A 26,400-nucleotide genomic window follows, 5' to 3' on the forward strand; every position below is an offset into this window, starting at 1 on the left:
CCATCTACCACTCTGTTTGCGAAAGTGAATTTTCTTATATTTCTTCGGCAACTGTGTTTAGCTAGTTTAAATCTATGGCATCTTGTTCTTAAAGTTCCAGGTCTCAGGAAATCTTCCCTATCAATTTTATCAATTCCTGTTACTCTTTTTCGTCTGTCTTCTAATTTTGGCATATTTAATGCCTCAAACCTCTCCTCATAGCTCATGTCCTTCAGTTCTGGGAGCCACTTAGTGGCATGTCTTTGTACCTTTTCCAGTTTGTTGATGTGCTTCTTGAGATATGGGCACCATAGAACTGCTGCATATTCTAGCTTTGGCCTAACAAATGTTGTGAACAATTTCTTTAGTATTTCACCATCCATGTATTTAAAAGCAATTCTCAAGTTAGAAAGCGTGGCATAGGCTCCTTGCACAATGTTCTTTATGTGGTCATCAGGTGATAGTTTTCTATCGAGAACCACCCCTAGATCTCTTTCTTTATCAGAAGTCTTTAAAGATTTTTCACATAATTTATAAATTTTGTGGGGTCTATGTTCTATTCCACATTCCATAACATGGCATTTATTTACATTAAATTCCATTTGCCAAGTGGGGCTCTATATACTTATTTTGTCCAGGTCTTCTTAAAGGGCATGCAACATACTTTTAATGAATTTATAGAAAAGGCCTGGATCTGATTTACATTTGTCTGTTATACCGTTTTCAAAGTTTCTCTCTGCCTCTCTCCTTACTGACGTGTAGTTGTTTCTCGCGTGTTTGTATCGCTGGTATGTTTGGGGGTCCGGCCTCTTCCTATAATGATTCCATGCTTGTGTCTTTTGATCTCTGGCCTTCTCGCAATTTCTGTTGAACCAACCCTGTTTCCTATGTCTGCATCTCTGTTTTGGTATGAATGTTTGTGTGCCTTCATCGTATATTTCCAAAATATGGAATACATCTCATTTACTTCCTTGCCTAGCAACAAGTCTGTCCAATTATGACCATGAAATAAAAAGTCTAAGTTCTTAATAGTGTCCTATCTTGAAATCGAGTTTAACAACTGTTTCAATGTCCCCATTCTCTACTAAATTATATTGGATAGCGTATTTAATGTCCAAGAGGACGTGATCACTCTTTCGCAAGGAAGGAAGATACTGGATGTCAAATACCTTTTCTTTCCTGGTGAATATTAGATCCAGTACTGATGGAACATCCCTTTCCCTCATTTTTGTGGCCTGCTTGACGTGTTGATACATGAATTTCTCCAAGATGAGGTTTTCAAATTTGCCTGTCCAAATCTCCTCTGCTCTTGCCTCGTAGGCCTTGTAGTCTATTGCTTTAAAGTTGAAGGCCCCAGTATCAGCAATAGGGATTTATCTTTGTCAGCTCTTACCATAATCTCTCTCATGACCATTATAAGACCCTCTCGTTTGTCATCCAGTTCTTCCTTTGTCCATATGTTTCTTGCTGGTGGGCTGTAAGCATTTAAAATGATCTTGATTCTAGACCTGCAATGCTATTATGTCAATGTCTCGAGGATTTTCAAATATTAACTCTCTTACCTTCAGGTGTTCTTTCACCAGCACAGCCACTCCTCTCCCCTTCCAAGTTTTCCTGTCACATCTCCAAACTGAGTAGCCCCTTGGGAATACAACCATTTAAAATATTTTCTTCAAGTTTCGTCTCTATTAATGCGACAATATCTGGGACTTTGAGCTGAATTATATCCTTCAACTCCAATATTTTTTATCTCACACCATCTATGTTGGTATATACTATTTTCAGGAACATGTTCCCCTTCCCTTTGTTTTTTACACCCCCCTTCCTTTAATGATTTTGTTGCTTTGTCTCTATGTACCTTTTCACAAGCTTTCCAGTCCCTGACACTTTGTAGAAAAAAGAATTCCTTTCTTTTTCATTTCTATCCCCCATTTAGACTTTTCGCTTCAATGAGGTTCATTTTCAGCTTTTCTCTGTCCTTTGAGAGGTCTTGTCGTATTGACCAAAGTTATCCATCCTTGTCACATTGCAATTTTCTGGTATTCCGAAGCACTTCTGCCATATACTTCACTCCATTAAATGTCGCCCTTAAGGGGCGGTTCTTGTCTTTCTCATATTTTCCTATCCTTCTAAAATCACTGACATGCTCCTTTGAATTTAGGCCTTCTCCTAATCCTAATATTTTTTCTATGATTTTCATCTCTTCTGTTGCTCGGTCCACCCTAGATGAAATTTCCTTCTCTAAATATCCAAAAATTATTGTGGACTTACTTCTATCTACAGTGTTTTGTACTAGTTTACTGTTGGTAACCAGTTCTTTCCTAATTGCTTGCCAAAGATCTGCATTTTGTTTGTCATTTCTGGTTTTGACTTCCAAACACACTTCCTTAATCGTCTCTCTCTCTTTTACATCTTGGGCATATAAGATGTAAAAGAGAGATGTAAATGATCTTCTTTATACTTTCTAGTTCTTTATTGACCTCCTCTATGTGAGTTGTCAATGAAGTTTCCAGTTGCAGATCCTTACCTAACTCCATGTTAGCCCTCAGGGGCCCTTGGAGTTGTTTACTATATGAATCTATTTTCTTGCTTATTTCTTCAAAGTTACCACTCTTCACTTTCCATACCTCATTTTCTTTCACTAGTTCCTTGATTTGTTCCTCCTGATTTGTTACCTTGTCCATTAATGCGTAATCTTACCTTGCTGAAGAATACTTCCTTTTAAAGTGCAAAACTCACTCCTGAGAGCTCCGTTGCCCTCTTTCAATTTAAGCACTTTTTCTTCGTACTTCTTTTGCATATCCTCAATTATCTCTAACCTGCCAAGAACACCGCCTTTCCTTATATCTTGCGGTGAGAATCCTTTGAAACAATCATCTGTTGGTGTGTTTACATTTCCCGTGGTGGCGGCGGCAGCCATCTTTGTTATTGAAAATAGTTTGTTCTAGAAAACAAACTTTTCCAACTCGGCTATTTTCACTCACGTTCACTTGTTTATTGTATTTTATTTGCTTTTACACTTCCCTTAACCTTTATGAAACCTGGGACATCACTGTAGCCCTCAACCTGTTCTCAATACTTAGATAATTTGATATTCGATTGTGTGTGTGTGTGTGTGTGTGTGTGTGTGTGTGTGTGTGTTTTAATAAACACAGAGCTGCATTTGTGTTTGCATTTCAGTGTGTTATGTGAAAATGCTTGTATCTGACCATTTAGTTAACATCTAAAGTTACTATGACTGTTTACTAACTAAATACTTCCTGTAGCTGGAGGAGTCCCGCTTGGAGATCCAAAAACGTGACCAAGAGATTCTGGCTCTTTCGGCCAAAATGAAGACATTGGAAGAGCAACATACAGACTACCAACGACACATCACCGTGCTCAAAGAGTCCCTCTGTGCCAAGGAGGAGCACTATAACATGCTTCAGGCAGATGTAAGTATCACCATATCTCTGTGCACTGTCCTACATATATCTCTTCACTTATTCCACATGGACTACAATGTGATTAAGGAAGATGTTGCTCATTCTTTTACACACACACACACACACACACACACACACACACACACACACACACACACACACACACACACACACACACACACACACTCACACACTCACACACTCACACACACACACACACTCACACACACACACACACACACACACACACACACACACACACATTGAACCTCACTTCGTTGGAAGACAGAAGAGTTAGGGGGAATATGATCACCACATTCAAGATTCTCAAGGGAATCGACAGGGTTGATAAAGATAGGCTATTTAACACAAGGGGCACATGCACTAGGGGACACAGGTGAAAACTGAGTGCCCAAATGAGCCACAGAGATATTAGAAAGAACTTTTTTAGTGTCAGAGTGGTTGACAAATGGAATGCATTAGGAAGTAATGTGGTGGAGGCTGACTCCATACACAGTTTCAAGTGTAGATATGATAGAGTCCAATAGGCTCAGGAACCTGTACACCTGTTAATTGACGGTTGAGAGGCGGAACCAAAGAGCCAGAGCTCAACCCCTGCAAGCACAACTAGGTGAGTACACACACACACATATTGGAGGGGTGACAGGTAAACTTCCAACATGGATGAAAAATTTTCTGACTGATAGAAAAATGAGGGCAGTGATCAGAGGCAATGTATCGGACTGGAGAAATGTCTCAAGTGGAGTACCACAAGGTTTAGTTCTTGCACCAGTGATGTTTATTGTCTACATAAATGATCTACCAGTTGGTATACAGAATTATATGAACATGTTTGCTGATGATGCTAAGATAATAGGAAGGATAAGAAATTTAGATGATTGTCATGCCCTTCAAGATGACCTGGACAAAATAAGCATATGGAGCACCACTTGGCAAATGGAATTTAATGTTAATAAATGTCATGTTATGGAATGTGGAATAGGAGAACATAGACCCCACACAACCTATATATTATGTGAGAAGTCTTTAAAGAATTCTGATAAAGAAAGAGATCTAGGGGTGGTTCTCGATAGAAAACTATCACCTGAGGACCACTTAAAGAATATTGTGCGAGGAGCCTATGCCACACTTTCTAACTTTAGAATTGCTTTTAAATACATGGATGGCGATATACTAAAGAAATTGTTCACGACTTTTGTTAGGCCAAAGCTAGAATATGCAGCGGTTGTGTGGTGCCCATATCTTAAGAAGCACATCAACAAACTGGAAAAGGTGCAAAGACATGCTACTAAGTGGCTCCCAGAACTGAAGGGCAAGAGCTACGAGGAGAGGCTTGAGGCATTAAATATGCCAAAACTAGAAGACAAGAAAAGGAGGTGATATGGTCACTACATGCAAAATAGTGACAGGAATTTATAAAATCGATAGGGAAGATTTCCTGAGACCTGGAACTTTAAGAACAAGAGGTCATAGATTTAAACTAACAGAACAAAGCTGCCAGAGGAATATAAGAAAATTCAAAGTGGTAGACGGTTGGAACAAGTTAGGTGAGAAGGTGGTGGAGGCCAAGACCGTCAGTAGTTTCAAAGCGCTATATGACAAAGAGTGCTGGGAAGACGGGACACCACGAGCGTAGCTCTCATCCTGTAACTAAACTTAGGTAATTACAGATAGTAAATACACACACACCTCAATTCAAGGGAAAATGTCAGTGATTTTAGGAGGATGGGAAAATATGAGAAAGACAAGAACCGCCCCTTAAGATATGAAGAGTATTGGACATTTAATGAAATGAAACACACATGACTGAAGTGCTTAGAAATGCCAAGAAATTGCAGTGATGAGGATGGCAAACTTTGGTCAATAAGACAAGACCTCTCCAAGGAAGACAAAGAAAAGCTGAAAATGAACCTCGATGAAGCCAAATGTCTAAATGGGAATAGAAATGAAGAAGAAAACAAAAAATTCTACAAAGTTAGGGACTGGAAAGCTAGTGAAATGGTACATAAAAAATATTTTAAATGAGGTCGTATTTCCAAGGGGTTATTCAGTTTGGAGACGTGACAGGATAACTAGGAAGGGGGGAGGGGTGGAGTGGCTTTGCTGGTAAAAGAACACATGAAGGCAAGAGTTAATAATCGAAAACCCTTGGGAAGTTGCATAATGGGATTGCAGGTCTGGAATCAGGATGATAAACTGATAATCATAAATGCCTTCAGCCCACCAGCAACACATGGACAAAGGAGGAACTAGAGCAGTCTCCGTGGTGTAGTGGTAAGACACTCGTCTGGCGTTCCGCGAGCGCTATGTCATGGGTTCGTATCCTGGCCGGGGAGGATTTACTGGGCGCAATTCCTTAACTGTAGCCTCTGTTTAACGCAACAGTAAAATGTGTACTTGGATGAAAAAACGATTCTTCGCGGCAGGGGATCGTATTCCAGGGACCATAGGATTAAGGACTTGCCCGAAACGCTACGCGTACTAGTGGCTGTACAAGAATGTAACAACTCTTGTATATATCTCAAAAAAAAAAAAAAAAAAAAAAAAAAAAAAGATGACAAACAAGAGGGCCTCATAATGGTCATGAGAGATATTATAGTAAAAACAGATAAAGATGAATCACGATTGTTTTTACTGGGGGACTTCAACTTTAAAGCAATAGACTGGGAGGCCTATGAAGCAAGAACGGAGGACATTTGGACAGGCAGATTTGTAAACCTCATTCTGGAGACATTCATATATCAAGAAGTCAAGCAGGCCACAAGAATGAGGGAAGGGGATGTTCCATCAGTACTGGATCTAATACTCACCAGGAAAAAGAAGAGGTATTTGACATCAAGTACCTTCCTTCCTTAGGAAAGAATGATCGTGTCCTGTTAGAAATTAAATATGCTTTGCGATATAATCTAAAAGAGAATGGGGACAATGAAACAGTTGATAAACTCGATTTCAAGATTTTTTCCACTATGGGGAACTTGGAAAATTCTTTAATGAATTTAATTGGACAGACTTCTTGCTTTGCAAGGAAGTAAATGTGATATATGCTTAAATTTTTAAAATATATGATGAAGGCACACAAACATTCATACCAAAACAGAGATGCAGGACCAGAAAACTGGATTGGTTCAACAGAAATTTTGAGAAGGCCAGAGAGGAAAAGACAAGAAAATGGGTTCAATATTGGAAGAGGCTTATCCCACAAACATACCAGCACTATAAGCAAGCAAGAAACAATTACACAGGAGTGAGGAGAGAGGCAGAAAGAAACTTTGAGAAAGGTATAGTGGACAAATGTAAAACACATCCAGGCCTTTTCTATAAATTCATTAAATGCAAGTTCAATGTAAAAGATAAAATTCAGAGATTCAGAATGGGAAACATGTTTACTAAGAATGAAAAAGAAATGTGTGAAATGCTAAATGAATAGTTCCATACTGTGTTTGTACAAAATGAGGATTTCAGAGAGATGGACCAAATACCAATTCAGAGCACGCCATTGAATACATTGAGATACTGTATCTCAAGATGAAGTTGAAAAATTACTCAAGGGGCTAGGAAGAAATAAAGCAGTTGGACCTAATTGAGTTTCACCATGGGTGCTGTGAGAATGTGCAACTGACATGAGCATTGCACTCCAATCAATATTCCAGACATCCTTGTGCACATAAATCTTAGCAGATATATGGAAAAAGGCAAACATAGTTCCAATCAATAAAAATTGTAGTCGAGAGGAACCTCTAAATTATAGCCCCCCTATCATTAACAAGCGTGGTAGTCAAAACACTAGAAACGATAAACAAATCCAGAAGGGCTGTGATGAGGATTCTAGAAAGAATCTAGTAACACCTCGAGGACGAGATGTTACTAGAAACAATAGTTATAGCCAAATGGGTTGAACACCTAGAGAGTAATGATATAATAATAGACAGAGAGTATATTTTTGAACAAGAAGATCCTGTGTAACAAAGTTACTTAATTTTTGTGATAGAGCAACAGATATTCTACAGGAAAAAGATGGTTGGGTTCACTGTGTATATCTGAACCTACAAGAGGTTGTTTAGGAAACTGGAACATGCTGGAGAGGTAACAGGGAGACTGCCAACATGAATGAAAAATTTTCTAACTAACAGAAAGATGAGAGCAGTAATCAGAGACAATGTATCTGACTGGATGAGTGTTACCAGCCGAGTACCACAGAGTTCAGTTCTTACACCAATAATGTTCAAGGTGAGCTATAGTCTGTTTTGCTCCGCTCACTTTCTGTGTGCCTTTCTTTGGTGGTGGGAGACATGAATAACTTTACATAAAAGGTTCTCATAGTGCCACTGCTCCCCATGCCTCTCTGAGGGGGTCATATTCTGGCTCGTGGTCCCTGGTAGGTCATTAAGAACTTCACAACTGATGGCACCTAGTAGTATGGCACTGTATCAGTGTAGTAGCTTCAGAGAGCTACTGGGACTTGCCCAGAAATTGTCGTTTCATTACATGTAATGCTGGTTTTTTAGCACCACAGGGACCATTGGAATTTGGCTCCATTAACCTTCGTGCTGCGTGGCTTTTATTGTAATATCATGGCGGTGCGCAGGAAATAAAGTGTTTCCCCCCCCAAAAAAAAAAGTCTTTGTTAATTGTTAAAATCCCTTTCCTGAACATGTACACATAAAAAAAAATATATATAAAAAACAACTTACTTTGGCTGTGGCAACCTGGAGAAGATGCGATGTGACATCACCGATAGGTGTTCGCCTGTGCAGGAAGCTCCCAGAGGCAGTCGTGCGGATGATTCAGGACTTGCAAGTTGCCACAAATATCTTTTCATTAATTTTTTCAATTCATTTTCAAGGCATTCTAATTACTTTTTTTATCGAATCTGATCCACATGTGTGTCTCTTACAATATGTACACAGTAGAACTTTCATAATGTTCCTAGGAACTGTGATATGTGTGTCACTGATGTGTCCATAAAAAATGTTTTGTTGCAATGTTACCTATTCAATAGTCAATATATTTATAATATATACACTTTCAAACACTATTTATACAGTCATACACTGTATTACACACTCAGTATTTTGGAAGTGAGTGATAATTTCCTGACCAACAGAACCCAATGTGTAATAGTCAACAAAATAAAATCCAGCCCATCAACTGTGAAGAGCTCAGTCCCCCAGGGTACTGTGCTTGCTCCAGTACTTTTTCTCATGCTCATATCGGACATAGACAAGAACACAACCTATAGCACTGTATCATCCTTTGCAGATGACACTAGGATCTTCATGAGAGTAGGCAACATAGAGGACACTGCGAACCTCCAGTCAGATGTAGATCAGGTCTTTCTATGGGCTACAGAAAATAATATGGTGTTTAACGAAGATAAGTTCCAGCTCATGCGCTATGGAAAAAATGAAAATATAAAAACGGAAACCACGTACAAAACTCAGGCAAATCATAACATAGAACGAAAAGGCAATGTAAAGGATCTGGGTGTACTCATGTCGGAAGACCTTACCTTTAAAGAACACAATAAAGTAGCCGTCACAACTGCAAGAAAAATGACAGGTTGGATAACAAGAACTTTTCACACTAGAGATGCTATACCGATGATGATACTTTTCAAAACGCTTGTGCTCTCTAGAGTGGAGTACTGCTGCACAATGACAGCACCTTTCAAAGCTGGAGAAATTGCTGACCTGGAGAGTGTGCAGAGATCCTTTACTGCTAGAATCCACTCAGTAAAACATCTAAACTATTGGGACCGACTAAAGAGCCTAAAACTGTACTCCCTTGAGCGCAGGCGGGAGAGGTACATAATAATTTACACGTGGAAAATATTAGAGGGGCTGGTCCCAAACCTGCACACAGAAATAACATCACATGAGACCAGAAGACATGGCAGGATGTGCAGAATACCCCCGTTGAAAAACAGAGGTGCAACAGGTACTCTGAAAGAGAACTCTATCAACATCAGAGGTCCGAGACTGTTCAACACGCTTCCACTACACATAAGGGGCATAACTGGCTGACCCCTCACAGTGTTCAAGAGAGAACTGGATAAGCACCTCCAAAGGATACCTGATCAACCAGGCTGTGACTCATACGTCAGGCTGCGAGCAGCCGCGTCCAACAGCCTGGTTGATCAGTCCGGCAACCAGGAGGCCTGGTCGACGACCGGGCCACGGGGACGCTAAGCCCCGGAAGCACCTCAAGGTAACCTCAAGGATAATCAAAGAAGCAGTCCATGGTACACAGCACGACTTTGCTCTCGTTGCACCAGGTACACACAGACTTTTGCTTCCTGTTTCTTCATTTTGTGTGCTTGCAAACAAAGCACTCACGTACACACTTGACTTTAGTTCCTGTAGGTGGTATGTAGCCAAGCTTGTTAAGTGTTAGGTAGTCTTGAAAAGATCTAGGAAAAGATCAGTGTGTAAGATAGGAGTGAAAAGATCTTGGAAGAGATCAATATGTAAGGTAGTTGAAAAGATCTTGGAAATGATCAATGACAAAATTTTGTCTTGGTGTCTCATATCTCATATCTGTTCTGGTATCGCTCATATCTTAACCTGTATATGGGAAAGTGGGTGCAACATCAGAATCATGAAATTGTGGTTTGTGTATTAGAAAATTATCACAGTCCTCCCTTGCGAATTCACCCGTGCTCCTTGTGTTGGCAACTCCACCACTGGCAATAAACACCACCATGGAAGCCGCTAACATTGTTCATCTATGCTACTTGTATCAGAAGCATCATCACTGAACCCAGAAAACGATTCATCTATAGTATCACTTTATTAAAAAATGGAGATGACACGAGTGGTGATAATAATTTTCAGTGCGAAGATCTTGGAGGCCTCAGCACGCCTGGGGCTCAGCCTCTACTGGTTACGCTCGCTGTATTGTCTTCATCCGTGCTTTATCACTTGCATCCGACACTTGTGTTAGGTCTTTATTGTGCCTAGCTTCATCAACATCACTACCTTAATCTTCTTCAAACAATAAGGTTTGAATTTCACCCTCGAGAGTTTCAGAATTTCACTGTTCATCTTTCAACACTGCGTCCGACAGGGGATTGGGAGCCAAAGGCAAGTGCACCACCAATGGTTGCTTACTCAGAACTGAGCCAGCCAGCAGCCCTAGGGGATTCTGGGAATTTAAAAAAAGAAATGGCTGCCGCTCACTGGAACCCCTAAGGCCTCCATCTCATACCCAACCTACCGCGTGTGCGTTTTACTTCTTACGATATCTTAAAATTAGGTTTTCTCGGCTTGCGCAACGCCTACCTCAAGTAATGTCAGGTGGCACAGTGCAGGGGTTAACACTTCAAGGACTTTTGATTCATTAGTTATCACTTTGGATTTTTCAGGTATCAGTCCTAAGGTGCCTTCCTCCCTAGTGTTAGACCTGTTTACGAATGCATTACCATCTGTAAACAGTTCCTGGTCATTGTTGGGCAGGTCCTCTTCATCTGAAGCACAGCACAGTGCACGAGTTTGTGACAGTTTAGTATGTTCTTTGGCTCAATCATTTCACTCTGACTGCTCCTCAGTAGTTCATTTCCTGAATTGTGGAGGGTCGCTTCAGTCTGTTGCTCTGCAGAGTTGGACTCCTGTGTGTGGCTTTGTCTTGTGGATTCCCGAGCTTAGTTTTCCATGTGGTTTAAATGTAGGGCATGTCTAATATTCTTGCAAACAGTCTTAATTGTTTCTTTTCCATTTCCATGGAGTGGACTATCAATGACACATTCTTTTAATTCATTAATACATTGTGTCGGGGAACAAGAAGCCAGAGTGTATTCATACATGTTTGGCCTTTTATTGAGGTCACCTCTCCCAGGCCAAATTACTGACCCTGCCCAGAATGCAACTCCACAACAAGCTGACTAACTCCTGAGTATCTACTCACTGCTAGGTGAACAGAGGCATTATGTGAAAGGAAATGTGCCCAGCCATTTCTGTTGCACCCAGGATTCGAACCCGGAATTCTCGATTGTGCGTTGAAAATGAACCCGACTGTACTACCGGGACCCTTTATATGTGAAGATAGATATTGGACAATACTGGCCATGGTGTGGATGTGTGTGTGATCCTGGTAAAACAGACCAGAATCTGGTAGGCCTGGTCAGAAACCAAGCTGCGGAAACATTGACCCCCACAATCTTCAACAGGTAAGTAGACAGGTAATTACCTAAGTGTAGTTACAGGATGAGAGCTATGCTCATTATGTCCCGTCCTCCCAGTACTCTTTGTCGTATAACGCTTTGAAACTACTGACGGTTTTGGCTCCACCACCTTCTCACTTAACTTGTTCTACCCGTCTACCACTCTGTTTGCAGAAGAATAGTTTCTAATATTTTATTGGCACCTATGTTTACTTAGCTTAACTCTGTGTCTTCTTGTTCGTGAAGTTGCTGGTTTCAGGGATTCCTCTTTGTCAATTTGGTTGATTCCTGTTAGTATTTTGTAAGTGGTGATCATATCGCCTCTTTTTTTTTATATCTTCCAGTTTTGGCATGTTTAATGCCTCTAGTCTCTCCTCGTAATTTATGTTTCTCAGTTCCAGAAGCCATTTTGTAGCATGCCATTGCACCTTTTCCAGTTAACTTATGTGCTTCTTTAGATTTGGGCACCATACAACTGCTGCATATTCCAATTTTGGTCTCACAAAAGTCATTAACAGTTTCTTTAGTATTTCACCATCCATATAATTAAAAGGAAGTCTGAAGTTAGAAAGCGATGCATACACTCCTCTCACAATGTTCTTTGTGTTTCTCTGACGACAGCTTACTATCCAAAACCACCCGTAAGTCTCGTTCTTTATTAGAGTTCTGTAATTCCTTTTCACATAATTTGTAAGTTGTGTGTGGTCATTTTTCTCTAATTCCACATTACATAACATGACATTTATTCACATTGAATTCCATTGCCACTTGACGCTCCAAGTACTTACTGTATTTTATCTAGATCGATTTGAAGGGCATTACAATCGTTTGTGTCCTTTATCTTCCCCAGTATCTTTACATCATCTGCAAACATGTGGTACTCCACTAGTAACACTCCTCCAGTCAGATACATTGTCTCTGATTACCACCCTCATCTGTCTATCAGTTGGAAAATTATTCATTCACCTATGTCAGAAGTCTTGCTCTCACCCCTCCAGCATGTTCCAGTTTCCAGAACACAGTTTACTTGGTACACAGGATCTTCCTCTTCGAAAACCATACTGTTTGTCCATTATTATGTCATCACACTCTGTGTTCAACCCATTTGGCTTTAACTATTGTCTCTAGTGTTTTGAGTACATCACTTGTTAGTGATACAGGTCTATAATTTAGAAGTTCCTCTTGACTACCATTTTATAGATTGGTACTATGTTTTCCTTTTTACCTATACGTACTGTATCTGCTAAGATTCCTGTGCACAAGGATGTCTGGAATAATAATTGGAGTGGAATCTTCTTATCTTGAGGTTATCTTGAGATGATTTTGGGGCTTAGAGTTCCCACAGCCCGGTCCTTGACCAGGCCTTCTTTTTGTTACCATCTCATCATCCGTCTTTCCTAAATCTAAACTTATCCAATTTATACCCATTGTTTCGTGTTCTGTCTTGTGTTGATACTTTTAATACCCTATTAATATCCCCTTTGTTATGTCCATTCATCCACTTGTAAACCTCTATCATGTTACCCCTAACTCTTCACTTTTCCAGTGAAAGCAATTTAAGCTTTGTTAATCATTCTTCATATGAAAGATTTCTAATTTGGGGAATTAACTTTGTCATCTTATGCTGGACACGTTCAAGTGAATTTATATCCATTCTATAGTACGGCGACCAAAACTGAACTACATAATCTAAATGGGGCCTAACCAGAGCAAGATATAGCTGAACAACAACACCAGGTGTCTTGTTACTAACACTTCAATTAATAAATCCCTGTCTCCTATTTGCCTTATTACGAACATTCATGCATTGATCCTTTGGTTTTAAATTCTTACTAATCATAACTCCTAGATTCCTTTCGCAATCCGACTTCACAATCTCAACACCATCCAACTCGTATCTTGTAACTCTATCATCGTTACCTAGCCTCAAAACTTTAAATTTATCAGCATTAAACTGCATCAGCCAATCTTTTGACCATTTCAAAACCTTATTTAGATCAACTTGAAGTTATAGTGTGTCTTCTTCCATGTTAATTTCCCTACCGATTTTTGTATCATCGGCAAATTTGCAAATGTTGCTACTCAAACCGGAATCTAAATCATTTACATATATTATAAACAACAGAGGTCCCAGGACAGAGCCTTGAGGCACTCCACTTACAACATTATCCCACTCTGACTTAACCCCATTTATACTAACTCTTTGTTTCCTTTGAAATAGCCATGCCCTAATCCAATTTAATATAGCACCCCCAATACCATGAGCCTCTATCTTTTTAATCAGTCTTTCATGTAGCACTGTATCAAAAGCTTTGCTAAAGTCATGGTACACAACATCACAATCCTTACCACTATCAACTGCCTCAACTATGCTGGAATAAAACGATAGCAAATTTGTTAAACATGAACGGCCATTTGTAAAACCATGTTGCGACTCATTTATTAATTTATGTTTTTCAAGATGAAGACGAATTGTATTTGCAATTATTGATTCAAGTAACTTTCCCACAATAGACGTTAGGCTAATTGGCTGATAGTTTGATGCAAGTGATCTGTCTCCTTTCTTAAAAATTGGCAAACACTTTATCAGGCCCTGGGGATTTGTTTGATTTTAGTTTTACTATTTGTTTAATTACATCCTCCCTGGTAACTGCTAAACTAGTCAACCTGTCCTCGTCCCCACCCACATAGACTTGTTCGGCTGAAGGCATATTGTTAAGTTCCTCTTTAGTAAATACAGATATAAAATATTTATTAAAAATACAGTACTACTCATCTCCTTGTCATCATCCGTTATTTGATCTGTCTCAGTTTTTAATGGACCTCTCCTTTCCCTAGTCTTTGTTCGATATAACTGAAAAAAACCCTTTAGGATTTGTCTTTGCTTGCTCTGCTATGCAAACTTCATAGTTTCTTTTTGCTTTCATTATCTCTCTTTTAACATTTCTAACCAGTTGTACGAATTCCTGTTCTAAACTGACTTCCTCATTCTTAATCCTTTTGTACTACGCTCTCTTTTTACCTATAAGGTTCTTCAGATCCTTTGCTATCCACTTTGGATCATTAGTATTCGATCTATTCAATTTGTATGGTATACTACATTCCTGTGCTTTGCTTAGAATATTTTTAAATAAGTTATATTTTGAATCCACATCGAAATCCCCTTTTACGTCACCTATCGCTGGGTTCATGTCTCGCTCCAAGACCGGCCCAACCCCCATGCCCAAGACTTTCCAATCTATTTGACCCAAAAAATTTCTTAGGCTATTGAAATCAGCTTTTCAAAAATCTAACACTTTAACAGAATTTTCCCCTACAGATCTATTCCATTCTATGCTAAATCTGATTTCTTTGTGATCACTGTTCTTTAGCTCACTCCCTATCTACCCACATCTTGTCCTGCTTGGGGCCAATTAAAGTAGAGTTCCACCAATTTGGTTTTGGTGGCATCCCAACACCCACTCCTTAACATCTCCAAGTTCATGCAAGGAGGACTTAATGTATTAAAGCATTATTCCTTGTCACTGTCAGTACAGTGTAATGCAAACTGATATGGTAACAACAAATTTGACTTCATCGTAGCAGTCTTCAACATGTCATATTTCAATTCACCATAATAGATGACAACAACCATTATGACATCGTACCTCCATGTGCCTTAATGCATGTCAGTGCACCAGAACACATCTGAGCATGATGCAACTATCACAGTAGGTAATTACAGTATGTTTAATGATATTAAAAATTACACAGTGTGCAATGTTTGAATATATATCAATGCCTCAAAATGCATCTAGTCATATCACAACCTTGAGGTTACCTGTTACTGTATTGTTTTGCTAATCGTGACCACATACTGGCAAAGTTCATGCAAACCTTGTGCTAGAAATTTCCTTGTCTGGCTATTGTGTGTTCCAATCCAGTGTAGGTGGCCTGCCAAGCTGTTGCCTTCAAACACAAGTCACTTGCATTTAATTCACTCTCCTGTACATCTTTTCCAAGTGCTTTATTTACTATAGTGGACCTTCACACATTCCCATTTCCTTAGCAGTACTGCACTTTTGCAAGTAATCTGAATAAATTAATTTTCTAATCCTTTTGCATTTTACTCTATACTATGTTTGCTCTAGGAGGGCAGACTGTATACTGTAATGTTTGCAATATAATTCTCAAACCTGTTGGCATTATAATAGACTAGTCTTTAATTTTGTTGGCAACATTAGTTACAAACAAACAAAATACAAATGCAAATATTTATTCAGGTAAAGTACATACATACAAGGTGAGATACAAAAGTTAATTTATTTATAGATAGAGCTAGTACATACAATGCCTAAAGCCACAATTACGCAAAGGGTTTCGGGCAGGAAAAACACTAAGACTAAAACTTAATACTAATTGAGATTAAAGTATAAATTGTGTTGAGAAAAAATAAGAAAAAAATGAAAAAAAAGGGGTGGGGAAACATGGCAGAAAAAAGCAAAAATACAATTTAGTCAACAAACAGCATTGTTTAAAATCGTAGACATGGGTAGACATTTAGGGGTGAGGTAGGTTACATTGAGTTAATTTGGTAGTACTTAGTTTTTATCTTAAACTGGTTGGGAGAGGTACAGTCTTTAACATAATTGGGAAGGTCATTCCACATTCGAGGTCCCTTGATTTGTAAAGCATTTCTAGTTTGACCAAGTCGTACTCTTGGAATATCAAATAGGTATTTATTTCTGGTGTGGTGCTCATGGGATCTGTTACAACCTTCTAGGAAGCTTTTAAGGTCAGGATTGACATTACAGTTTAGTGTTTTATATAAATAAAATACACATGAGAGGACGTACAGTAACTTAATATCTAACATATTCAGATATTTGAGTAAGGGTACCGAGTGATGTCTGGGGCCAGAGTTAGATATTGTCCTAATAGCAGCTTTGTGTTGAGTAATTAGAGGACGTAAATGATTTTGGGTAGTAGAACCCCAAGCACAAATACCATAGTTGAGATAAGGATAGATGAGAGAGCAATAGTGTCACTAGGGCAGGGTGAGGTACATAATATCTGATCTTAGAAAGAATGCCAACAGTTTTTGAAACTTTTTTTGATATATTTAGAATGTGTCCCTGGAAATTCAGCTTGCGGTCAATGGGAACGCCAAGGAATTTGCCATCTACTTTGCTACAAATTTGGGTATTGTTAATCCTGAGATTTATTTGATTTGAGGATTTATTGCCAAACAAAATATAGAAAGTTTTGTCAATATTGAGGGTGAGTTTGTTGGCAGTTAACCAGTGATGGACTTTATTTAGCTCAGAATTCACTGTGACATTTAGAGCAAAGGGATCAGGACTGGAGTAAATGAAGGTCGTGTTGTCAGCAAATAGAATTGGTTTGAGATGTTGGGAGGCATTTGGAAGTTCTTGCTTTGAAAGTGGGATGGGGCGCATAGGATTAATTTTTGGTGGATATAGTGACTTATCATAGTAAGAGGTCAGGTATTGTTACAAACAAGACTCAATTTTTGGGTGGTTGATGGAAAGGAAGGAAACTATTAGGAGAAAGTGCCATGCCATTATGACTATATAGCACTTGGAAGGAATAAGGATTTGGGATGGGACGGGGGAGAAGGAATAGTGCTCCAAACACTTGGATGGTATGGGATTGAAAGCCGACCTGCATGAAGCGATACTGTCGCTCTACTATGGAGTGATTACTTGCTTAATTTGAAAACATTTCACTTCAGCAAACTGTACATACACATGAACATTTTTGTACATGACCCACTCATGGCACCTCCCCCATCCCCACAGTGCCAATAATATCACCTATGCTACTAATGTCTTGGCTTATTTTAAATACTTAGAAGTTTGATAAAGAAGTTTTTTGTTGACTGTAAATTCTTCTATTTCATCACCTATTTTTTATAGTTTTCCTTTTTTGTTAGTCAGTACATACAAAAAAAAATATAATAAAGCAAAATAAATCAATTAAATTATGGACCCAGCATTCTTATTTCAAAGATGCCCATAGTTCCTCATTTAGAAATGTCAGTGAAAGGAGCGGAGTAGCCTTGTAACAACGAAGCACCAAGCATGACAGTAAACAAAGTGTCTGAAGTATTAATCATAGCAAGATATCTAACCAAAATTTATTGTTTTATTTATGCTACAAAGCCAATGCACTTTTAGCAGATGATGAATTACAAGCTAGCTTTCCCTTTTCATGTTACCCACACAGCACTTCGCCATGCTTGGGTACAGAATTCTTGCTGCTGTATTGACAGACGATTGTGGTGGCCCAGCTGGTTTAACCATCTGGTGAACAACCAACTGTCTGTCAATATTTTTTTTTATATCTTGCACCTTCAAGCCATATGTATCCTCACATTTTCCACTAGTGCAAAGATAAACAAGGATGTGTTACATGTCAAAGGAGAACGTTGTTGAGGATGTGTATGACATGTGCTGTGGAGGTTTGGGATATAAAGCCGTGCGATGATAGGGAAGCCTATAATCCCTACAAGACACAGGATATATGGGAGACCCCGTGTGCTTTGGTTTACAGCAGCATTCCCCCGGTCTCCTTCGCCAGGTGGAGGAGTTACGGCAGCGTCTTGAGGAGAAGAATAAGACCATAGAGAAGAAGACCCAGCAGGCGCTCCAGACCACTCAAGAGAGGAACAAGCTCAATTCGGAGCTCACCGAACTCCGCGATCACATGGATATCAAAGACAGGAAAATCAATGTCCTGCAGAGGAAGGTAGGCTTTATAAGGTTTAGAAGTAAACCTTGGAGAAGTTGGTGGTTTATATTTTGTAGATACAAGTAGGTAGAATACGCTAAGTGGATTTGATGACAAATATGCAGAAGTGATAGTACTGTATGATAATGATTTTAGGATAGATTTAAGTGAAACAGTAGGTTAGTTGGGGAAGGTTCATAGACAGGGATAGGAAAAATTCTAATTACACTATGCACTATTAGGGGAAATTGCAGTTAAGGCTGGATGTAGGGAGTAGTGCAACAATATTTTAGAATAGGTGTTTATAGTGAGGTAAGTTTTACACCAGTAAAAGCTAGGCATTGTGTGAAAGTCTAGAAATGAACAATCTAGGCTTCGATATACAAGAGCAATATAGAAAAGATGAAGTATCAGATGAGCAGACAAGAAAAGGGAGGGGAATTAAGACTTAAGATGAATGAATTACTGAATAAAATATGTAATTTTGGTGGCAGAGTGGTAAGTTAAATAAAAATGATATTAAAGACTGGATGAAGACTGTAGTAGTGGCTTTTAAATGTCATTTAGCCTTTAGTGTAATGTGAATAGGGTTTGCCACATATGTTAAATTTGGCTGTGACCTGTGATAACCCTCCCTCCCACTCCTGCCAGACATGACATGGCACACAAAGAAAAGGTAGAAAAGTACATGGTCTTTATTGTTCCACTTCTCTTTTAATATTACTTTCATTCATTGAGTTTTCCTGTCAGCCACATCATGTGGAATGTAAGGGTCAGTATTAACATAGTCAATTGAAAGTATGGCAAAGTTCTACTGTTAGAATTCCACTGAAAATGTGGCCTCCTATGTCTGTAAGCAATGATATGTAAAATATCAGAGCTGGTTGGATTATTATAAGGATATTTAGATGAAATCAAGGAATTAATTCTATTGGGAAACGTCAGATGCACTGGCACATTAGATGCTTCAGTATTACTGGAGGACCAAAGTGTGAACATATTCTTCTTTCTCTCTCGGTATACTGTACCTCTAATTTTGTTTTTCTTTCTATACATGTCTAAATTTGTTTCATTCTTTCCTTCTATTAATGCTGTACACTACTTATTCACTATACCTATCTGCTTATATAATAATTTATCATTTGATAACGACTCATTTTGAACAAATTTATTTGAAACACATAAAACTAATAAATACATACAATGCATGATATCCCATTTTTTGCTATGAATTTAAATATTTTAACCCTAGAGCACAGTCCATAAAGTTAAATAAATACTATGTAAGCTCCACTTGAAATTACCAACCAGTTGGGTGGCTTGTCAAAGGTTCCTCCCATTTGCCCTGATGATCTTTTCCAGCTATACCTGCTTGATGGGGTTCTGGGAGTTCTTCTACTCCCCAAGCCTGGCCTGAGGCCAGGCTTGACTTGTGAGAGTTTGGTCCACTAGGCTGTTGCTTGGAGCGGCCCACAGGCCCACATATCCACAACAGCCCGGTTGGTCCGGCACTCCTTGGAGAAAATGATCTAGTTTTCTCCTGAAGATGTCCACGGTTGGTCCAGCAATATTTCTTATGTTCGCTGGGAGGATGTTAAACAACCGTGGACCTCTGATATTTATACAATATTTTCCGATTGTGCCAATGGCACCCCTGCACTTCACTGGTTCTATTCTGCATTTTCTTCCATATCGTTCACTCCAGTACAGTGTTATTTTACAGTGTAGATTTGGTACCTGTCCCTCCAGTATCTTCCACGTGTATATTATTTAATATCTCTCATCTCCTTTCTAGTGAGTACATTTGGAGAGCTTTGAGATGATCCCAATAATTTAGGTGCTTTATTGCGTCTATGTATGCCGTATATGTTCTCTGTATTCCCTCTATTTCAGCAATCTCTCCTGCTCTGAAGGGGGAAGTGAGTACTGAGTAGTACTCAAGACGGGACAGTACAAGTGATTTGTATAGTAGTACAACCATTGTGATGGGATCCCTGGATTTGAAAGGTCTCGTAATCCATCCGATCATTTTTCTGGCAATATTTGCTTGGTTATGCTCCCTAAACGTTAGGTAGTCAGACATCATTATTCCCAAACCTCTACATGCTGCTTTCCTACTATGGGGCACATTTGATTGTGTTTTGTGTTATATTTTTAAAACCCAGCAGAGTGGTGGCGTTTACGGCTTCGGCGGGTAGGTGGTTCTACGGGTTTATAACCATATGGATGAAAAAGCATCTCCTGTTTTCTGCCCTACATTGTTGAGCTTGAACCCGTTGCTCCTCGTTCGTGTTACATCTGACCTTTTGAAGAAATTGTCCGGATCGACATCCTCCAAATTGTTCAGAATTTTAAAGGTTTCGATGAGATCCGCCTTGTCATGCCTGGTTTGCAGTGTTGCTAGCCCAATGGCCCTCAACCATTCTTGGTATGCGAGATAACTAAGCTCTACACACAGAAATCACAATAGCGTGATGTATCAATGAACAAATCCATAAAATTTGTGGATTTGTTCATTGATGCATCATGATCTTGTGATTTCTGTGTGTAATGAAGTACACAAAATTTGTGGATTTGTTCAGAACTAAGCTCTGGTATGGGTTTTGTTGCCTGGTGTTGCACCTTCTCCAGAACATCTATGTCTTTCTTGAGATGAGGTCTCCATGCCTGGATTCAATAATCCAGGTGGGGTGCACCAGAGACTTGTACAATTGAACAACTACTTTATTTTCTTTGAAGGTAAAGGTACACGTGATTATTTCCAGGGTTTGGTTTGCTTTTTTTTTGCTGCCGCTCCCACTTGTTGTGCAACTTTTAGTGAATGATGGATTCTAACTCCAAGGTCCTTTTCTTCATCTATCTGTTGTAAGGTAGTGAAGTCAATTTGGTAGTTGTGACGTGGATTGTTGTGCCCCACATGCAAGGGCATGCATTTACCGACATTAAACAGCATTTGCCAGTCATCTGACCATTTGTGGAGTTCTTGTAGATCTCTCAATATCGCCTTCACTTCTCACTTTACTATAGATCTTAGTGTCATCTGCAAATTTGATGATGTGGTTTGTAATATTCTCATCCATGTCATTGATGTACAGTATATGACAAAAAGGGTTGCCCAAAACGGACCTTGTGGCACCCCACTTAGCATATTTTCACACAACATAGCAAGTTATGAGGATAGGTTGAAGGAACTGGATCTCACACCCTTGGAGTACATTAGAAATAAAGGAGATATGATAACAACATCATCCGCATAACTAATGATGTGTTCACTTGGCCTCCTAGTTACTGAGGTTAGGAGAGCATTATTAACACAATGAACAGAGTAGGACTGAGGACACCTTCCTGTTGAGTGCCAAGTTCAAAATCTCTTGTTACACTCCTATGCGCTTGGAACAGTGCAGATGACTTCCTGTTGGATAGATAACCTTTTATCCATCATAGGCGCCGTCCCCAACATTCATTTTAGCAAGTTCGCTCAAAATGACATGTTGGTTAGCAATGTCAAAGGTTGACTTAAGATCTAGGAAAGTGGAATGTGACATTTCAATATGCAGGGTGAGGAAAATGGTAATACAGTGATGTACACTGGTCACAGTCACTAGGAACATTAAAAGTTCTTCATCCAGTCTATTTATATCATTAGCTTCTTAACTTAGTACAGAGACAATTAAGGATCTTAAGATATGAATTTCAGATGTTAGAATGAAATGTAGACAAGCATCTGTTAATGCAGGTCTTTGAAACTATTATTTTCTGCAATTAAAAGTTCATAAAGATATGAAGTTGTGCTGCTGTAATTTGTAGATATGTTAAACAAGATAAGGTTGTAGTTGTATTCTTGGAATTAAAGTAGTCTTCTTAAAAAAAAAAAAAAGAATAAAACAGGCAGGGTAATCTAATGATGCACTGTATTAACTTTTGTTTAAATTCAGTGCATCTCAAAAATGCAATAACTATTTATAGACATTTTATACAGTAAATCATTATTATAATAATTAAAGACTTCAAATTTCAATATATTTCAGGATGTGTTAGCCTTTGCAGTCATTGTTGGTCAGCATTACCATCATCATCACTTTCATTTCTTCATTATACTTATATCCATCCTACACTCCCTCCACACACCTACATATATACACAGAGGCATTAAATATGCCAAAGCTAGAAGATAAAGCAAAAGAGGCAAAATGATTACTGTAATCAAAATAGTAACAGGAATCGACACATTTGATAAGGAAGAATTCTTAAGACCTGGAACTTAAAGAACAAGAAGTCATAGATTTAAGCTAACTAAACAAAGCTTCCAAAGTAATGTAAGAAAATTCACTTTTGCAAATAGAGTTGTAGATGCTTGGAACAAGTTAAGTGAGAAGCCAGTGGAGACCAGAACTGTCAGTAGATTAAGGCATTATATGACAAAAATGGCTGCAAAGATGGAACACCACGAGTGTAGCTCTCAAACTTTAACTACACTTAGGTAGGTACATAAAAACATTGTGAGAGGAGCATATGCATCACTTTCCAACTTCAGACTTGCTTTTAATTATATTTATGGTTAAATACTAAAGGAACTGTTCATAATTTTTGTGCGACCAAAATTGGAATATGCAGCAGTTGTATGGTACCCAAATCTTAAGAAGAAACTGGAAAGGTCCAAAGGCCTGCTACAAATTGGCTTCCGGAACTGAAAAACAAGAGTTACGAGGAAAGACTGGAGGTGTTAAACATGGCAAAACTAGAAGATAGAAGAAAAAGAGGTGATATGATCATCACTTACAAAATACTAACAGGAATCTGTCAAATTGACAAAGAGGAATTCCTGAAACAGCAACTTCACGGACAAGAAGACACAAGTCAAGCCAAGGAAACAAAGGTGCCGAAAAAATATTAGAAAGTTTTCTGTTGCAAAGAGAAGGGTACACGGTTGGAACAAGTTAAGTGAGGTGGTGGTGGAGGCCAAAACCGTAAGTAGTTTCAAAGCATTATATGACAAAGAGTATTGGGAAGATGGAACACCACAAGTGTAGGTCTCATCCTGGAACTACACTTAGGTAACTACTTAGTCAACCCTGCACCAACACAGGAGTCAACATCTGCATCAGAGGAGCTCTAGTATATTTGAATGCCTAAGTATTGTAGAACAGGTTGATAACCATGAGTGGTGCTCCAAAGGACTTTAATGTACAGTGAATTTGAAAAATGGGTAAGATAAAGCAAATGTGCATGGGGAGTGAAAAAATTGGATGAGAAAAATTTGCCAGAGTAAGCAGTTGCAGACAACAAAATTCAAGATGGCCACTGGCAAGAAAGAAAAGAAAAAACAAAACTGGACTTATGTGGATTCAGCGAGGAAAGCATTAGTATGAATAGTTTGTACCACAAGTTGATAACATTAAGCATTATTGTAAACTATCATGTGGAAATTATCAGGAATTTGAAAGAAAGTAATGATCACTTGAGTAGCAAAGTATCAGATTTTGAAGGTCTAATGAAAGAATTATGTAAGGACAAAAAACACTGGGAAGCTAAAAGCAAAACCCGGGAAGAGGAAAGTAAAGGATTGAAAATAACTTTTGAAGAAATTAAAGTAAATCTAAACATGAGTGAATACAATAGGGTAAGCAAGGAAATCCAACAGGATAAAGAGCTCTTGTCAGTACAGATGGAGGAAGTGACACGGGGAATAGTTCAGTGCAAGAAGGATATGTAACTTAGCCATGCACACGTGGCCATGGCGAAGGATATAATAGAAAAAGTGATAAAAGAAGTCAGAAATTGCAGGAATAAAAAAAGCACAGAAATTGGACTGGAGTCAGAAAGACACTGACATCAAATCTAAAACTGGTGCAAAATACTGTCAATTAAAGTAAGTTTCTGATCAATTTTGGTTGCAAAGAAATGAAGATAACATCTAGTTCAGAAAGAGCCTGAGAAGAAGTGAAAGTAGTAGATAAAATTGTTGGGCTAGTGGAAGGTCCTGCAACTAAAGATAATATCTGTGACTACAGGAGAATTGTAGGTACAAAAAAGGAAAGATCAGCCCTTGAGAATTACCCTAAACAGAGCTGAACAGATGGAAGAAGTATTCAGGAATGTTAGGAAATTACAAAGTGTTGAGGAAAGGAAATTATGATCATTAAGGCGAGAACACTTCAAAGAAAAATAAAGAGAAGCTGAAACTGAACCTCGTAGAGGCAAAACGACTGAATGAGAGCAGAAACGAAGAAGAAATAAATTCATTTTTCTACAAGGAGAAAGGGGTAGGCAAGCTTGTGAAATGGTACAAGAATTCAAGCCAACAAAATTACTGGAAAAAGGAGGAGTAAAGAACAAGGGAATAGGGAACATGTTCCTAAAAATTGGATATACTAACATAGATGGAGTGAGATAAAACATATTGGAGCTAAATGATTTAGTACAGCTGCAGACACCAGACATTATTGCACTCACTGAGACTAAACTCAAAGATGATATTTTAAATTAGGTCATTCTCCTGAGGAGCAACTCAATTTGCAGATGGGACAGAAAAATTAGGAAAAGTGGAGGCGTTGCCGTACTGGTGAAAGAACACCTAAAGGTAAATGAAATAATGATTGCCAATCCACAGAAGTTGACATAATAGCACTGGAGACTTGTAATCAGGATGATAAACTGATAATCAACACTTGGACAAAAGAGGGACTGGACAATAAATGAGAGGGCCTCATAACAATCATGTGTGGAATTATAGCAAGAATTATATAATAAAGATAGATCTCGACTACTGGTAGTTTGTGACTTCAACTTGAAATCCATAGACTGGAAAGCCTACAAAGCTAGAAACGAAAGACTTTTGGACCTGTAAATTTGTAAACCTCATTCTGGAGATATTCATGTATCAACACGTTAAACAAGCTACGAGGATGAGGGAAGGGGATGTTCCTTCCATGCTGGACTTGATATTTGCCAGGAAAAAGGGGAGAGATATTTGACATTCAGTACCTTCCCCCATTGGGCAAAAGTGACCATGTCCTTTAGGGAATAAGATATGCAATGCATTGTAATTTGGAAGAGAATGGGGAAAATAAAGTAGCTGATAAACCTGATGTCAGGAGAGAACATTATGGGGAATTTAGAAAGTTCTGTAATAAATTTGATGGGAAGACTTGTTATTAGGTAAGGAAGTAAATGAGATGTTCAACAGAAATTGCAAGAGGGCCAGAGACCAAAAGACACAAAAATGTAATCAATATCAGAAGAGGCCAAACTTTCAAACATACTAGTGATACAAAGAGGCATGAAACAACTACATGGCAGTGAGAAGAGGCAAAAATAAATTTTGAGGAAGGGATACTGGACAAATGTAAAACGTAAGTATACAAACATAATATGTGGACAGTGGCATACTAAAGAAATTGTTCATGACTTTTGTGAGACCAAAATTGGAATGCACAATGGTTTTATGGCACGAATATCTCAAAAAACACATTAGCAAACTGGAAAAGGTGCAGACACATGGTACAAAATGGCTACTAAACTAAAAAAAACATGAGTTACAAGGCGAGGCTAGGGGTGTTCAATTTTGCGAAAGTTGGAAGATAGAGAAAAAAAGGGGAGATATGATTACCACATACAAAATAGTACAGTAACAGGAATCGACAAAATTGTCAAATAGGAATTCTTGAAACGTGGAACTTCAAGAAAAAGAGGTCATACAATCAAGTTTAGGAATCAAAGATTACAAAAAAATATTTTAAAGTTCTCTTTTTTGCAAAGAGAGTGGTAGACAGTTGAAACAAGTTATTTGAGGTGGTGGTCAATGCCAAAGCTGTCAGTAGTTTCAAGGCATCATATCTCTCTCATCTCTCACACCTGGCCTCGGGCTGGGCTTGGGGAGAAGAAGAACTCCCAGAACCCCCATCATGCAGGTATATGACAGAGCACTGGGAAGATGGGACACCATGAGTATTGATCTTGGGGAGTAGAAGAACTCCCAGAACCCCATCATCCAGGTATATGACAGAGCACTGGGAAGATGGGACACCATGAGTATTGATCTTGGGGAGTAGAAGAACTCCCAGAACCCCATCATCCAGGTATATG

The 26,400-nt window shown here is 38.8% G+C and overlaps 1 protein-coding gene across 1 annotated transcript in view; it reads left to right on the forward strand.

Moving 5' to 3' along the window:
* Positions 1–26,400, forward strand: part of LOC123769493 (trichohyalin) — a 518,341-nt gene that overhangs the window by 274,674 nt on the left and 217,267 nt on the right. Inside the window, 2 exon segments of the mRNA XM_069308773.1 lie at positions 3,246–3,413; positions 18,139–18,333. Coding sequence (XP_069164874.1) covers positions 3,246–3,413; positions 18,139–18,333 — 363 coding nt within the window.

Source organism: Procambarus clarkii, chromosome 63, assembly GCF_040958095.1.
Source record: "Procambarus clarkii isolate CNS0578487 chromosome 63, FALCON_Pclarkii_2.0, whole genome shotgun sequence".
Classification (NCBI taxonomy): domain Eukaryota; kingdom Metazoa; phylum Arthropoda; class Malacostraca; order Decapoda; family Cambaridae; genus Procambarus; species Procambarus clarkii.